Source organism: Gossypium hirsutum, chromosome D01 (genome assembly GCF_007990345.1).
Source record: "Gossypium hirsutum isolate 1008001.06 chromosome D01, Gossypium_hirsutum_v2.1, whole genome shotgun sequence".
Lineage (NCBI taxonomy): Eukaryota > Viridiplantae > Streptophyta > Magnoliopsida > Malvales > Malvaceae > Gossypium > Gossypium hirsutum.
The window spans coordinates 55728540-55747015 of record NC_053437.1 but is presented as its reverse complement, the minus strand read 5'-3'; the positions used below and the strand labels follow the sequence as shown (position 1 = coordinate 55747015).

General features: G+C 34.6%; 1 protein-coding gene across 1 annotated transcript; it reads left to right on the top strand.

Moving 5' to 3' along the window:
* The first annotated feature begins 12753 nt into the window (after positions 1-12753).
* LOC107922352 (probable 26S proteasome non-ATPase regulatory subunit 3) lies at positions 12754-15944 on the top strand. Its single transcript, XM_016852346.2, has 9 exons — positions 12754-12883; positions 13004-13092; positions 13251-13441; positions 13858-13995; positions 14062-14198; positions 14367-14421; positions 14492-14602; positions 14775-15014; positions 15215-15944. Exons 2-9 carry the CDS (start codon positions 13014-13016, stop codon positions 15716-15718), a joined length of 1455 nt encoding a protein of 484 aa, XP_016707835.2. The 5' UTR covers positions 12754-12883; positions 13004-13013; the 3' UTR covers positions 15719-15944.
* Positions 15945-18476: the final 2532 nt, after the last annotated feature.

The window sequence follows — 18476 nt, the reverse complement described above, 5'->3', positions numbered from 1 at the left end:
CTTCATATAAAGTTGTTTTGGTCATGTGATATAAACCTTATTTAAGTGTTTAAATCATGGTATGAACTAATATGAATGATTAAGAAGAAATGATAAGTTTGGTATGAGTTTTATATATGAACTTATGAATTTGAATGCAAAATAGTTTCTGTGTCTATTGAACTGAGGTTGATAATTGAATTATGGTGTTAATGAGGACACATTGGTTAGGCAGTTAGGTTGATTGTTTGGCATGTTTTAGGCTTGTTTAAATGTGTTTTTGAAGTATGAAAATGGTTGATTTTGATTTGGCTTGGAACCTAAGTGTTGGATGAAAGTTTGTCTTGTTTTGGAAGCTTTTTAAGGTGCACACAGCTTGGGCTATGCCACACAGCCATGTGTCTTATTAATTTTTAGGTCTAGGATTTTTCACACGGTCTGGCCACACGGGCGTGTGGGGAATCCACACGGCCATGTGTAAAGCCACACGGCCTAAGCTATTCCACACGGCCTGGCCGCATGGCCATATGACCCTTGTTTCCAGAATTTTCAAATTTTTTGCATATTTTTCTATTTTGATTCCAAGTAGCCTCAGATTGTTCCCAAACTATTTTTAAGGCCTCATAAGGTCGGTTTATAAGTTATTGATTGTTATCATTTATTTTATATTTTTGTTTCTGTTTGATGATAAACGTCCTGATCTGTACTGTACCGCTCTATAACCCTAATCTGGCAACGGAGACGGGTTAGGGGTGTTACACAGGAAATAATTACTAATCTAATTAAGTCTGGAATTAGTCGTGTTGATGAAAAATTAAAGTATTTATTAATTAATTAAATTAATAAGCTTAAATTAACCTAAACTAAGCTAATGAAATTTTCCATTCCTAGTGTCGACAATGCGAGCTCTCGGCCTATGATCGATTAAATCTCTAATTATCAATGAAGTCATTAATTACCCTCAACTGAGTTGTTTACCACCCTTAGCTAATAATACCCTCTTGATCTCATCTTCACTAAGGATTACCACCTAAGTCACCCTCTCAGTCTCTTCCTAGGCATACGGATACCCTCTTGGTCTCACCGCTTCACACAAGTTATACTCAATAGGATACCCTCTCGGTCTCACCTTTCTTGATATTCTACTAGGGGTGTCACTCCCTAATATACTAAGCACTCTTGAATGAACACTCAATTTTAAGTAAATAATTACTTAATCAATAAATCAAATCCCTAACTGAAACTTGCAAAATATAAAATACACATAATAATTTATCCTAATATTCATACAAACACTAGTTAATCAGGCTAACGAACTATAAATAATGAAATAAAAGAGTAAAGGAAAAGATAAAGCTCATTGATAAATAATTGAAGCGTAGTTCCGAAACAATCTCCACTTGCAATCGTCTTCACATCGAAATAGAAAAGTTTTGACTATGCGAACATAAAAATAAAAATAAAATAAAAATTAAGAAAACTATTTAGCTAAATCTACTCCTTAATTAGTTGATTCCTCTTAGGGGTTACAATGACCTCCTTATATAGGCTAAATTTGGGCTGATATATGCCTAAAATACCTCTGATACTATTAAATAAAAGTGTAACAACCTTTAACCCATATCCGTTGCCGGAATAGGATTTTAGAGCTTTACCGAATAAACGTAATCTAAATCATTCATTTCAAATATTTCAATAATCATAATATAATTCATCATTAAACATGCAATACGTCCCTTATTCAATTTGGGACTAAATCGGGAACATTTAAAAATTTTAGGAAAAAGTTAGAAAGAAATTCAACTGCAGGGGTCACACGGTCGTGTGACTCACACGGCTAAGACACACGCCCTTATCTCAGGCCATGTGGGCATTCAAAATTGGGACACACCGTCGTATCCTAGCCCATGTCCCAGCCCGTGTAACTCTCTAACTTAGGTTGCACGGCCAAGCCACACGCCCGTGTGCCAGGCCATGTAACTCTCGAAATGGCCTCGGACGCTCGTGTGCCAGCCGTGTGAGACACACACCTGTGTGTCTGGCTGTGTGGACCTAAAATGTGCCTTAAACAACAAGTTTACCATTTCCTACTTGCCTGGGCATTAAGCAACTCAAAAACCATTCGTTTAACCTATTCAAAACACGATTAAACACACTCAAAACATGCCAAAACAATCATCCTAGGTGCCTAACCAATGTACCCTCATTGGTACCACATTTAAATCATCAAAACATATCATCAATGCATCATTCAAATCAAATTTTTAAACATGCCAAAATCAATCAATTTGGCCTAGCTTATATCTACCTAAAACATCAACTTAAATTCAAAAACACCTAACAGATCTTGGTTCAATTCAACATACCACATTATGGCTTCAAACACAAACACATGTTTACATACATATTTCCAAACCAACATTATACTTAAACTCAATTACAATCCATTCACAAAATTTCTACCAATTAGGACATCTTAGGTACATGCCATAACAAAAGGTAAACATCACCACATTTGAGATCGAGATCATTGTTGGATGTTGAGTTGGCGATCAAAAGAGAAGTACCTAACCTGCACACGAAAAACAAAACTGTATGCTGAGTAAAACTCGGTGATATTCCTATAATCCAAACAATTAAAGACATGAGGATACAAAATGCACAATTTGAATTATACAAACATACTATTGTCTAAGCTCACAATTACCATATAGCATCATTTTGAATTCATGCATATTAGCATATCATTTCATACTATACTTAATTTTCACGTGCTTTCATATTTGATTTGTTTAACAAAAGTCCCAATTCATATCACTTGCTATATAAACAGCTTTTCACATATCAAACCACTTTTGTTTATACAATGGCATTATTCATTCTATATTCAATTCTTGAGTACATAACTCATGTATTTTATTTAATCACAACATATCTCATTTTTTATATTTCAATTCACTACCTCATTTCCAATTCACATACCATACCATTCAATATCGTTCATAGAACTTTATTATTTAATTACCCTTATTAACACGACTCAGATGGATACACGGATCCAACCAACACACCAGTTTGGCACCTAGTGCTTCATCAGATAAATCCGAAGTAATAACTACGCCTAGCGCTATATAAATTGACACCCAGTGTCTTATCAGTTAAACCGAAGTAAATTGGCACCTAGTGCCTCATTGACTCGAAGTCGAAGAAATCCCTGAACTCTTCCTATCCTATGGCATGCCATCTATATCCGACTCATCCCGATACAGTTAATAGGGTTTCATTTCACTTTTCAAATACAAGTAATATCCAATTCTCATATTAGCACATACATTCATAATGCATATACCAATTCAATCTATATCAATCAACTATAATTTCATTTCACTATCAAAGCGTCAAAATACTCACATCAACCACTTATTATATGCATTAAATCAAATTACAATAACTAACAACTAGGTTCGGATTATAGAAATACAAACAGTGGATTCTGACCTATTCGATGTCGATTTTATCCTTCCCCTTTTTAGTCAAGGATTCCAGTACGACGTTAGCTACGGAATTAAAATAATTAAAATACATCAATACAACACAATTCACTTTCACATTGAATATTTCAATTTTTACTCAAAATTTGCTTAAATTCTAGTTTAGTCCTTAAACCGAGACCAATTTTTATTCTTCACATTTAATCCTATATTTTTATACTAATTTCACTTTAAGCTAAATTTAGTTCCCTATTTGCAATTAAACCCCTAAATTTTAAAATTTTCATAATTTAGTCCGTATAACTCAAAATTTACAATTTGTTCTACAATTTAATCCTCTTTCATTTCTAGCTTAAAAATATATCAATTTAATCATTAATACTAAAACTATTCAACATTAACAACATTTAAAATCTTACTCAATGCTAAAATTTCAACATGGGTCGGGTAGTACTTAACACCGGGATTCCAAAAACATAAAAATTACAAGGAAATGGACTAAATTGACTAACAAATTAAACTTGGAAATATTTGAAACCCTAGTTCGTGCGTGGTTTTCTCTTTTCTCCCTTTCTTTTCTTTCTCAATTATTTGCATGCTTTTCTATTTCAATTTTTTTATTCTTTCTTTTATTATTATTACTTTTATTGTTATAACCTTTATACATATTAATTTCATTTTATAAATCATAATATATAACTTAGATATATTAAACTATATTATATGTATATAATACCCATTAATGTCGTCCACTACCTAATATAAAGGTATATTGACTACATTGGTCCTTTAATTAATTTTAATCTTATAATTCCACTTCTAATACTTATACAAATTCATTCCTACATTTAAACAACTTATAATTCATGCAAATTCACTTAACCAAAATCTAATTAACTATACAACTAACTTCGTAAACATTTAATAAAAATATTTACGAGTCCGATTTACAGGAACGGAGTCCTTGGAATACACTTTCTGACACCCCTAACTATAGGGTCGTGACAAAAAGAGATAAAAAAATGCCAAGATGAAGCTGCTAACATCAGCACTGTGTTAGATGACATCACAATGTCAAGTTTCTCCATGTTGCGACATCGGTACTATTTTAGCCCTAGATGCTTCGCAGTTTTGTGTCGCGACATCAGATACCTGTGTTGTGACACGGCCGTTGTTCTTTGCATTCTTTGGCATAAATTGGCACCCTACACACTCAAGTAGCTTATTAGTCATTCTCGAGGCCCGAGTTGGCCTCACGAGTCATCAAAACACTAAAAAGTGTGTAAAAACACTTATTTTGAAAAAAAATATAAACTAATAAAGTTGAAAATGAAATAAATAAATATAAAATGGCTAAAAAAAAGCTCGTTAAGTGTCGAAAAGGCTCTAATTTGCCACAACGAATTGTGGTAGATCAATCACACGGAAGATAGAGTGTGTGTATCTCAGGTCTCCATCTTTCCACCAATGCGTTGATAAGTACGGGCTCCAATTTAGCCCCCCCGAGCATACAAGACATGTGAAAGAATCTTGCCTCTTACAAGTGTTGTTTAATAACACGTGGTGTCCTCACACTTAAATTGTCTATATACGTCTCGATAATCCGATATTCGATCTGATTATATAAACATAAAAAAATTTAAAAATTAATAATGTTAACAACTTAATAATTATATTAATTAAAATAAAAAATTAATAATTTTTCTTACCATTTGTAATTGGATGCCGGAAATGTGTTTGTCATCCAAACGAATAAGAGGCGTTGACATTTTTAAAATTATAAAAATTAAATGAAATTAAAGAAATATAAAATTAAGACAAGAAGAATTTAAGAGAAATTGAATGAAAAAATTGAGAATAAAATAGTAGAGAGAATTAAGAAAATAGGATTGAATGAAGAAAAAATAAAATAAGTAGGGTTTATTTAGAAAATAAATAGCCATTAGGGGGAAAATGTAAATAGCCGTTCGAAATTTTAACCGTTAAAAAAAATTGACTGTTTTATATTTTTTGATTGTTGGATAAAATGACCGTTGGACGAAAACGCTTCCTAAAGAAGGCATTTTCTATTTCTCTCTCCAAAATCGGCTTATTTCCCTAAATTTGAGAAAAACCAGCCTAATTTCTTAATTAACTTTTTAAAATGGCATTTTTTGCTAATTAACCTAAAGTTATTTTTAGATTTTATTTTTAAGAGTATGTTGAAATTTATGCGTATCAAGTTTGAGAGATATCAAATCACCAAATGACAACCATGTTAAGAGGGATGTACTGTAAAATGCAATCAAGAGTAACTCAATAGTAGACATCCATGAAAATTGAATTCAAGGTTTAGTAGTTTGACTACAAAATTTTTTTGGTCGTTTATTCTACCGACCTTTTAAATACAATAGAAGTCCACAACCGTGGCAGGCAACTTCCACTCTATAAATACCTTACTCACTTTTCTTTTTTTCCCACCCAAAATTCTCTAAACCTTTTCAACCAAAATTCTCTAAACCTTTTCAACTCTCCAAAAGATCTCTTTTTTTTTACTTATTTTCTATAGAAAAATGACGAAATCAAGGTTTCAAAAAGAGCACTTTACCAGCTACACCATCAATATGGTGAAATTTTCAACTCAATTTTTTTAATATTGTACTTTTGCAAAAATATGTTTAAGATTTTCCAAAATTTAATATTATATTGTGATTTTTTAGTAACGATGTGATCAAGTTATTTGTGTCAAATGCAATTTAAAATTCCTGAAGTCCGATGGATATATCGTAGAAAACTTGAAGGATGTTAGTTTATATGTGGCATTTAGATGACAAAGTTCAATTGTTTTCCCGAGTTGCTTGTTGCATTGTTGAAGACTTGGAGGCTAGAAATGCATACATTTATTTTCAAAGCAATGAAGCAATGATTTACACTAAAATTTTCCTTTTATAACCGACCTTCCAATCAACGAGCATGTAATAATTGATCCTAGTAACATCGATGAGGAATATAAGTGCCATCAATTGTTGGGTGTCGTCCTGTCTAAAGAGAAACCAATGAAGGAATTGGATGGGTGTCACATGAAGTGCACATGGTTGGAGAGGCTAATCACACAGGCCCCTCCACTGCATGCAACTATGGAGGAGATGGATCGATACATTAGAGATTGGATGCTTTGGATGGCGGGCAAGATGTTATTGTTAAACAAGTTTGGCAACAAGATCCATTACATGTATCTTCTTCCACTAGAGGATTTTAAAACGGCTAGTAGATTCAACTAAGGTGTTGAAACTCTAGAGAATCTATATAAGGCACTTTGCAGCACGACTCATGAACTGATCAACTAAATAAATAGTTGCAAGGTACTCTACAAACAAGGGTTTGGATACGAAAGCATGGTTAGCTGCTATCCTTTCCTAATCGTGGGAGTTTCATCTTATAAGAAGTAAAAATGTCATATTGTAGATTATTTTTAAATAAGTTATAATGTCAGACTACCAGTACTTCAAATCTCCTATTGCATATGTTAGAATAGATTTAAAGGTCGTTTGGACCATACGTGTTATAAGAAAAAATTGACATGGATGCGACAAAAAATCGATTAACGAGCTTATAAAAGGTATGTTGATTTTGTTTTCACATTCAATGCAATTTAGTATCTTGATAGTGAGTATTTTTGCAATTTCGGTGGATACCTTAGCTAAACAACATAATGTTTACCATTATACCAAAGATTGCTTTTAAGTAGTATGTGTTATTTAGGGTGTAAATGCCAATCATTTATTTTTACATCGTAGAGTGAAAGCCCCTTAATCTAGTGAAACGCAAATTCAGGTTCACCCAAAAAATTTTGGTGAAACCCTATAACATCGAGTTGCTCTATAAGATAGATATAAAGAGGCAAGAGAGTCATTAGTCGATGAAGCCTGCACCATGGATTGAGGTTTGAGACAAATGAGTTGAGTACAGCATATATGGGGAAATCATCTAGGTGTCACGTGTGAATATGATATGCGAATTGTGCAAGTATACACGTCAAATTAACTACTAAAGTGATAATGTAACAACCCGTTTTCAGTGAAATCGGGACAGTAGTTTCGGGACCACAAATTCGAGTCAGAAAGAAAAATTATTTTAATATTATTGTATGATCTACATTATGATAGGAATAACGTATGAAAATTTTGTTACAAAAATCTTACTGATTTCAAGTTTAATTGCTAGAAATGACCAAATTGCATAAAGTGCAAAAGTTGAATTCTAATAGCTAGAGGGATTAAATAGCTATAGAATTTAAAACTTGAGGTCCTTAAATGGCAATTAGACCATTTAATGGAGTTAGTAGATAATTATAATGATTCATCCATAGAAATTCAAGAAAAGAAAAGGTTGAAATTGGAAAGTTGAAAAATTAAAAGATGATAAGTTAATTAAATGAATAAAATAATTTTATTTTCATCTTCTTCCCCAAATTTTCTATGGAAACCCTAGCTAAGAGAAAGAAATTCAAGCAAGCTTAATTGGGTAAGTAATCTTGTTTCGTTTTTAGTAATTTTTATATTTCCGAGATTGTAATAAGCTAATCTAGCTAATTTGGGGATTAAATTGCAAAGTTATCAAAGTATTAAAATTTTTCCATGGATGAGTATGATGAAATTTTGAAGTTTATGGTAGAAAATGAAAGGTTGTTGATAGATAAACAACTTTTGTAAAGGAAAATTTCATGAAATTGTGATTTAGGGACTAAATTGAAAAGATGTAAAATTTATGAAAATTTTCTGATTTTTGTGAAATACATGGACTATTATTGTTATATGAAAAAATTGGCTAGGCTTGAAATAAGGATTAAATTGTATGAATTTCATTTTCCGAGCCTAGGGATGAAATTGGAATTAATTAAAAGTATAGGGGCAAAATGGTACTTTTGCCTAAAATATGAATTGGATTGAACTGAATATAAATTGTATTAAATTGAGTTAAATTTACTCATATAGATCCGGATAAACCTAGTACAGAATTGAATCGAGGAAAATAAAAAGTATCGGATTAGTAGATTCTCGTATACGAACAAGTGTTAAGGTAAGTTCGTGTAAATAAATTGTGTGCATTTATTGTTTGAGTTAAATGTTATATATGTGAATTGTATAGTTGCCATGTATATGAATTGATTAAATATCCAAAAATGCCCAATAAATGTTAAGTCGTGTTTGAACAAATAAAAATCGATGGATACAAGTTTCTCGTATTGGTTGTAGTCCTGCATATGTTGTGGACAAAACACAGCTCGAAAGAGCGTCCCGTTATTAGCCCTCTCGAGCTTCCCATTATATGGTTCTTGCGTGCTTCCCGTTAATAGCTCTTCGCAGCAACCCGATAGGTTGTGATCCTGCATGTGTTGTGGGCACACCGCAGCTCTTATGAGCATCCCGTTATATGGCTCTTCGTGAGCTTCCCGATTAAAGGCTCTTTGTGAGCTTCCTGATTAATGCCTCTTTGGAGCTTCCTGATATTGGCTCGCTTGAACTACCCGATATATGGCTATCCCAAGCTTCTCGTTAATAGCTCTTCAGAGCTACCTATTATTGGCTCGTGTGAGCTTCCTAAATATGGCTCTCATGAGCTTCCCATTATAAAGCTCGGATAAGCTTCCTGTTACATGGCTTACATGAGCTTCCCGTTATATGGCTCAAGAGAGTGCTTCCTGTTTAAGTGTCTTATGAACACTCCTGAATATGAATTCACAAATTACAGATTCGTACACTACATGTGTACTACCCGATTTCCATCAATATTTTATAAGGTTCAACGAGCAAAGTTCTAATATAAGTTAAGATAAGGTCTGAATGAATTAATAATTGTATCTACCTGAAAATACATGGAAATGTTTATACGATGAACTCATCTCTGTTACTTACTTGAAATGCATTTGAAATACGTGACTAACTTGCTTGAGGATGTATATGTGTCAAGTTATTGATTAATTTGATTTGGATGTACTTTGTATGCTTATTATAAATGAATATGAATGGTAAGTCAATTTCCTGTTGTACGAACTTAGTAAGCATTAAACGCTTACTCTGTTTTATTTTCTCTGTTTTATACTACTCGGAAGCTCGTAAAGGTTGGAGCGGGTCGGAGTAAGATCACACTATCCTTCAGCTCGTTTTGGTATAAATAGTAAATTTTAATTAGGATATAATGGCATGTATAGGTTAAACCGGTCAAATGTTGGCATACACATGTTTTGGTTGTAAATAACCATTGGAATGGCTTTTAATTGCCATGTTTTAATATATATATAGTATTATCATGTTTGAAGTATGAATATGATTATGCATATATGCATTTGGTATCTAGGTAAGTATAAGTTTTAGAATGACATAATAATAAATTGTCTATTGGGAAGCCTAAAGGTACATTGGTTGTATGTGTAAAATGTCAAGATTAAAACTTAGTTTTGGCTTGGTTTAAATGCCTTAAATTGGTTTTTGAATGTGTTAAAATGTTGATGTAGGTGGAAGACAAGTTTGGGTGAGAAATAAGGCTTGGAAATGGTCTTATTTTGTTCACACGGGCAGAGACACGGGCATGTGTCTTAGTCATGTGTGACACACGGCCTAGTATATCGGCGTGTGTTTCGGTCATGTGTCCCCTACATCTTAAAATTTAAAAACAGAATGCTCAAGTATTTTCACACGAGTAGAGACACGGGTGTGTGTCTCATCCGTGTGTATAACACGGCCTGGCACATGGGCGTGTCACTTGGTCGTGTGAACCCTGCACCTTAATTATGTAAGTCAGTATACTCACACGGGCGTGTGGCTCGGCCGTGTGACTAAGTCAGTATACAACCTAATTTGGAACACGAAAGTGTGCCTCACATCGAATGCCCACACGGCTTGAGACACGGGTGTGTCACTTGGCCATGTGAGCCACACGGGCGTGTGTCTGCTGCAAATAAGGAAAATTTTAAAATTTCGTGAAAAATTCCCTGAGTTCTCGGTGTAGTCTCGACTTGTTTCTAATGCATAATTTGGGCCTCAAGGGTCTATTTGAGGGACAATATGATTGATTATGTATGATTTAGGATATGAATAGTAAATGTTATGAATTAACTGTATTTGTTTTGTAAATTTTGATAATACTCTGTAACCCTGATCCGGCGATAGATATGGGTTAGGAGTGTTACATAAGTGAGATCGTCTCCACAAGGATCGGATTAGATATACAAATGGTCAAGTTATTATAATAAAGTTAGATTAAGGTTATAGCAGAATAATGATAAAAATACAGTGGTAAACAAAAGGAATATTAATATGAACAAAATGTGTAATTGATGAATAATTGAAAATGTTATGGCAATGCAAGAGTAAAAATGCAATGGCAATTACGAAAATGATTATATGAATAATATGTAACTGAACAAGTAAACAACTAAGGATGCGATGGCAAAGATACTACGGCAAGGGATAAGGGATATACGATGTTGATATGGAAGGTTGGAATTATTAAGAATTTACCCTTACTGTCAGCAATGCCTCGACAAAATCGTAATCAATCTACTACTTAGAAGAGTTCTAAAGTGGTCTACTTCTTTAGAGAGCAGAAACCTCAAGTTACCTTGTCCGTGTCTATAGGTCTTTAATACGATACCTTGCACTGTTTCCTTCTGTATGAACGTTGCTTTATGTCTAGAGTCTACTACAAGTATTTGTCGAATACTTACTCATATCATTCAATTTTGGTCCAACTAATCCAACCTTTTCAGAATTAAATTAGTTTATAAGCATGCTGCATAGTCGTCTATGTCTAGGGATTGCACGCATACAATTTAGAAATAAAAACAATTGAATGAAATAGTAAATTAATTCAGATCTATGCTTTATAAAGGTTTCATCAAGTAATCTCAACCCTATAAGATTTAGCTCATGGGTTGGCAAATAAAATTCAAAACCAAAATATCATTCAACATCGTTTTCATCAAATCAATTCACGGATAAATAGTTAAGAAATAACAGAAGAACGTCGGAAAGACAAATTTTGTGTGTCCAGTTCACACTCCAGTGGCACAGTGTCCTGTGGTGGCTGAGAGGGACTGCCTTCATCTTCCTCTTTCTGTCTCTACTCAATTGCTACCCTCTAGTTTTTCGCCTATAGATCCCCACCCTTGTTCATCCTTTAAGGTTTCCTCCTTTGGCTTTTTATAGCTTTTTCCCTAGGGTAAATCCAACAACCGAAGATTATCTTTTTAGGTAGATTTTTTTGGTACAAGTACAGTTGGGCTAAAACCGGTATGCGTTGAGTGTTGACTCGGTCTTCCTAGAATTGCCACAGCATTCGTGCTGACAAAATGTCCAACCTTTTGCCCTAGCAAACCTTCATTCTTTTATTTCTTGTTCCTCAACTTGCACCTACCAAACCACCAAACATAGCCCTACCACAAGCAATTAAAATTACATAATATTTAAACACAGTCCAAGCTCCTAATGCAATGATAAAATACTAATGAAATATCATAAAATACAACTAAATGTACCTAAGTACAAGCAATTGGCTAGTCCTAAAGGCATGAAATATAACTCTTTTCAAGAGATATCACTAGGATAGTAATTTTTGTGCCTCTGAAGTATGCATGCAATGGTTCAGTTAGGTGGGCCACGAGCAGTTCTATTCGTCGAAGGAGTATCTGATAGTAGGGGAACAACGTGTATTGTCAAGTCATCGATAAGCACATCATCAAGGTCATTTCTGAGCATACTGACCCATCGACGCAACACCAGCTCTCTTGCCTTTTCGATGTACAATTATTGTAAACTTTCATACTATGTTGGCAATGGACTTGGAGTAGCCATTTACAAATAAAAGTGGGCTTGAACAGAATATGAGACCCATATTTCAAGTCGGGTTGCGTTTAACAACTATGTATGGTACCTGGACCCAAGTCTAGCCCAATCCAACATGAACACTTTTAGTTAGAAGTGATACTTAAATTATTAATTGTATCATTTACCCAAAAAGTATATGATATTCAATAAAAAAACATGACATGTATCACATTTTATTTGTTGGTATTATTTTCTTTTTAAAACTAAGAAAAAATTAATAATTTATACAACACTTACTAAGAAAAGCCCTTTAAGAATCAATCTTGGAGTATTGTTGAATTAATTAATAAATATAGTTATATATATGAACCCACAAGACAGGAGATAACAGAATAATGGGCCTTGGGCCAATATAGTTTATTTGGGCTCTCTAGACCTTTTCTATAATGACTTCTGATTTCCATATAAACGACGTCGTTCAATCCGGACATTTTCGCTTTCTTCAACTCCTCTCACAAGACCTACTGCTGAAGAAACTAAAACCATAGTCCACTGCAAGCTCGGCTCTCGATTCCCCCAAAATCCAGCTCTTCCTTTCGTGAATCAAAGGTGATTTTTTTCTCCTTTCCTTTTGTGCTTTTTAAGTTTTAAGCATCTCCCTAATCAATATTTCACCTTTTTTTCCCCTTGATTTTCACGTCAAATTTCGTTTCAATTTGCATTTTTCAGATTCTCAAAGATGACTCAAGATGTGGAGATGAAAGAGCAACCAGCTCCGTCCAATTCCGTTCCTTCCTCTTCTCCATCCACTTTGCACCGTAAGTACAATCTATCTATGCATCTATAACATCCAAATGTCTCTAGCGCATATTTTTTGACGTTTGGTGATAGAAATCTGATTTTCTTTTAGCGTTTTCTGGACTGGTAACTTGTGGGTTTTCACGGATTTGAATGAAATTTTCTGGGTTTCTGTTAGATTTGAAGGAAATTGCGTCTCTGATTGAGACCGGTGCTTATGACCGTGAAGCTCGCCGTATTTTGAGGGCTATACGACTTACAATGGCTTTAAGACGGAAGTTGAAGGCATCCGTGCTTTCCTCTTTCCTTAGTTTCGCTCTTACCCCTGGATCCGAGGCCTTCACTCGTCTTTCTTCTTATCTTCCTAAGGTAATCTTTTGATGGAACATCGTAATATTCAGTTATTAATGTGGAAGTGTTTTTCCCCCTTGTGGTGAAGTGATTGCCATTCCATCCTCTTAGATTAGACATGATGTCTTAGTTAATTAAAAGCATTGAAGTGCAACAAATGCTAAAGATAGAAAATAATTGGTTGCATCTTTGAAGTTAATTTTTGGTGATTGGCCCTTTATATGATGTTATTTTCCCCGTTGTCACCTTCACCAGTGTAGTAGGCTTTCTGGTTTCAAGTTCAAGGAAATGCCTTAGTTGCTGGTCTAGTTTCTCTGTCGCCAGTCTAGTTTCTCACCTTACAGAAATATTTTGTTTATGAGTACAATGACTGTAAGTTAATAAGTCTTGAATTAATTGTTCTTTTAAGAACTCATGGTTTAAATTTGTTTCAGGAAGATGAGAATGAGATGGAAGTCGACACTGCAACCTCTACAGCTCAACCTCCTGCTAAGCATTCCTTGCCAGAGCTAGAAATCTACTGCTATTTGCTTGTCCTGATATTTTTGATTGATCAAAAGAAATATGATGAGGTACATTAGCAAATAATTTCATCAGGATGTTTCCTGTTTCTTGAACATGATGTTATCTTGTTTCAGGCAAAGGCATGTTCCTCTGCAAGCATTGCTCGGCTGAAGAATTTGAACAGGAGGACTCTCGATGTTCTAGCTGCTAGGCTGTACTTATATTACTCTCTTTGCTATGAACTCACTGGTACTCTTTCTGAAATTAGGAGGTGAGCTATACTTGATTCATTCCTAACTTCTGTCATACGCTGTCTTTAGCATCTTTTCTGATGTGCGTTTCCTTTTAAATGAACCTCAGCATGTTATGTTTCTTTTATTCATGATCAGAAGCACATATGACATTCTGGGTCTAATTAGGATGATCTTTAATTTGACAGTAACCTTCTAGCCCTGCACCGGATTGCAACATTGCGCCATGACGAGCTGGGTCAGGTAATTTTTCAAACATTTGAGCAATTATTTCTCTGATAGGATCATATTTTTAAATATTGTTCTCATGCAGGAGACTCTTCTTAACCTGCTACTTCGCAATTACCTCCATTACAATTTGTATGACCAAGCTGAGAAACTGAGATCAAAGGCACCTAGATTTGAAGCTCACTCAAACCAACAGGTAAGTCACGGTTTTCTGTTATCTTTGTCTTTGAACTGTAAATGTTAACCGAGCTGCATTTTTATGGTTATTAAATGGTTACCTGGAGTTTGTCATGGCTTATGGTTATTGTTGTAACTGTAAAAACATTATAGTTTGATTCCATTCATAAGACAAAGGTTATCCTCTGCAGTTTTGCCGCTACCTCTTTTACTTGGGGAAGATTAGGACAATTCAATTGGAGTACACAGATGCCAAAGAATGTCTCCTCCAAGCTGCTAGGAAAGCTCCTGTTGCAGCCCTTGGTTTTCGGGTTCAATGCAACAAATGGGCAATCATTGTTCGATTACTGCTGGGAGAAATCCCCGAGAGGACTGTTTTTATGCAGAAAGGCATGGAGAAAGCATTGAGGCCATACTTTGAACTGACAAATGTGAGTTTGAGTTTGTGTAGTCGTCGTCTTACTTTATAGAGAGCCAAGTTTGATATTCCAAGCATGTCTTTCCTAGAAACGAAATGGAGAGAATCATGTGCATATATCCTCACGTTATAATCATTTGGACTCTCTTTGGTTTCTGTGGTTCCTAGATTTTACTAATTGTTCTGAGAACACAAAATCTGTGTATTGTTCAGGCTGTCCGCATTGGTGATTTGGAGCTTTTCAGATCTGTTGCTGAGAAGTTCTCAACTACTTTCAGTTCAGACCGGACCCATAACTTGATTGTCAGGCTGCGGCATAATGTCATTCGGACTGGGCTACGCAACATAAGTATCTCATATTCTCGCATCGCACTGGCCGATGTTGCGAAGAAGCTTAGATTGGACTCTGTTGCTGATGCTGAGAGCATAGTAGCCAAGGCAATCAGAGATGGAGCTATCGATGCGACATTGGATCATTCAAATGGATGTATGCTGTCCAAGGAGACGGGTGACATCTACTCTACAACTGAGCCTCAAACGGCATTCAACTCTAGGATTGCTTTCTGCCTCAATATGCATAACGATGCTGTGCGTGCACTTCGGTTCCCACCAAACTCCCACAAGGAGAAAGAAAGTGCTGAGAAGAGGAGAGAAAGACAACAACAGGAGCAAGAGCTTGCAAAGCACATTGCAGAGGAAGATGACGACGAATTTTAGAGATTGACATTCGAAAAGTTACTTTATCCACCATATGATGGTTTGATCAAGTTGTGCATTTTCCTTTTTAAAGTGCCCTAGTAGTACTAGAAACGCTTTTGGTTTTATTTTCGCAATAGCTACTATTTCCATTGATAACATTGCTTTACAGTCCTACACCATGGAGTTGCACTTTATTTGTATTTTTATTTTCCTCCCTTGATTTCAAGTTTTATTCCTTGAACAATGCAATCTCATTTGTATGCATGCCAGGCAGCCATTGAAACCTTTTGGGGTAAAACTTCTCTAAATTGCCCGACATCGTTAGAGAAGGGATGAAGCAGATCCATCATCATTTGATAATACGGGTATATGGGAAACTACTTCCTTTCTTTCGCTAAACAATTTTTCATGCTTTTATATTAGGTAAAAAGATAAGATTAATACTTGAACTTGTCAACTAATCTCAGATTAGTACCTATGGTTTTTTTTTGTCTTAGATTGGTACTCAAAATTTTTTTCCACCCACTGGTTTGGTACCTGAGCCTAACACCGTTTAAATTTTGTTGACGTGGTAGCGCTAGTCGATCGTGCGCCATCATGTGTCGCAATTTGGGAGCCCCATTTGATCTGTATTTTTTTTTCATCTGCTATCCCTTTGAAAAATAAATTATATATAACATTAATTAAAATTTGAAAGAATTAAAAGCTTAGCATTTGGGGAAAATTTTGTTGATTCTTCGTCTGAACAATTCTTCATTTAAAAGAAAACTATTAAGTTTTTTTTTATTCTTCATCTAAAAGAAAACTATTAGGTTTTTTTTGTTGTTGATGAAGATCAAAAGCCAGATAATAGTTATTAACAATCCCATATTTAACATTGATTCTTCGTATGAGAAATCATTTCGATTCAATTTGTTTGAAAGAAAACCCTCAATTTGTTTGAAACCTTCCACAATCTCTAATACTCTTTCGATTATTCTTCATCTAAAACAAAATAAATACATTGATTCATCGGATCTGGGGTTTTATGGAAGTGATTCAGATGGTGAGGTAGTTTTTAGAAGTAGACATATATGTTTCGATCCTAATAATCCAATACCACATTTGGAGCTAGGTATGGTGTTTAAGGGACCAGAGGAATTTAAGATTGCATTAGCAAAGTATGCAAGAAAAAAAGGTTTGATATTATGTATTTTAGGAATGAGAGGGGTAGGACTAAGGCTAAATGTAGGGTAGATGGATGTCCATTTAGAATATATGCTTGTGTAGATAATAGTGATGGGTGTTACAAGATAAAAAAAAACCTTCATAGAAACCCATGAGTGTTCTATTAATTTTAAGAACAAAAGGGCATCTTACAAGTTTGTTGAGGAGCATTTCTTAAGTAAGATTAGATTGATTCCAAAGCTAAAGTTAACTGAGATGCAAAAACTAGCCAATGAAGAGTTGAAAGTTAAGCTGAGCAGGGGTACATGCAACAAAGTTAGGAAATTGGTACTGGAGGAAATAAATAGAAGGGTTTCATATAAGTTTAATAGACTATGGGACTATGCAATGCACTTAGAAAAGCATATCTAGATGACAGTATAGAGGTGATGGTAGAAACACCAACCCCTATTGAAGTTCCCAAGTTTAGGAAATTTTATGTAGGGTTTAGTGCTTTGAGAAAAGGGTTTTTAGAGTGTTGTAGACCATTTATTTGTTTGGATGGATGCTTTTTGAAAGGGAGAATCAAAAGGGAACTTCTGTGTGCTGTGGGGAGAGATGTTAATGACCAAATATACTCTCTCTCATGGACAGTTGTGGAGAATGAAAGCAGAGAAATATGGAGATGGTTTCTTAATAATCTTATTTCAGATTTAGTAATTAGTAATGGTTCTGGATTCACTTTTATGACTAACAAACAAAAGGTATGTTTACTTAAATAATTCTATGATAGTATGCTTAATTTATTAAACCAACCATCTAATATTAATGTTTTTGTTTGCATTTAGGGATTGATGGAAGAGATTTCTGATTTGGTGCCAAGGTTTGAGCATAGAGTTTGTGCAAGGCATCTATATGCCAACTAAAGGAAAGAAAATCCTAGAGGAGACCTGCAACAAGCATTTTTGGGAGCTTGAAAATCATACATAACTACTGACTTTGAAAAGCACATCGAAAACATTGACCGTATCAAACATAGTGCCAAGGTAAGTCTACTTAGGACTGACCTTGAGCAATGGTCAAAGGCCTTTTATTCTGGTAGCTCCATATGTGATGCAATTGACAACAATTTTTCCGAGTCATTTAATGCAGCAATTTTAGGAGCTAGGTCAATGTCTATAATTTCCATGTTAGAAGAAATTAGACAGTATGTTATGGGTAGGATTGTAAATAATTTGGCCAAAACTAAAAACTGGAATGATCAATTCTGTCCTAAGATATGTGAGAAGTTACACAAGAGTATCCAAATGAGTTCATACTGTCATGTTAAATGGAATGGAGCAGATGGGTTTGAGGTAGCCAACTTTGGTGATGTTGTAGTTGTTGACTTATTTTAGTAGTCATGTAGTTGTAGGAGATGACATCTCACTGGCATCCCATGTCCACATGTTATTGCAGCAATTTTGTAAAAAAAAGTTGATATTTCTGATTTTATTTATAAGGGGTTTAAAAAATATGTTTATGAACAATTATATGGCTTTGTATTGTTTACTGTCCCAAGTGAAAAATTCTGGTTGAAATCTGATATGGGACCAATTAACCCTCCTATTCCAAGGAAAATACCTAGGAG

Bases quoted from the DNA above. Each gene is read 5' to 3' on its own strand.
- LOC107922352 (XM_016852346.2), top strand. From the start codon at position 13,014: ATGACTCAAGATGTGGAGATGAAAGAGCAACCAGCTCCGTCCAATTCC. The intron at 14,199-14,366 runs GTGAGCTATACT...TTAATTTGACAG, and splicing joins ACTCTTTCTGAAATTAGGAG to TAACCTTCTAGCCCTGCACC. The intron at 14,603-14,774 runs GTAAGTCACGGT...TATCCTCTGCAG, and splicing joins AAGCTCACTCAAACCAACAG to TTTTGCCGCTACCTCTTTTA.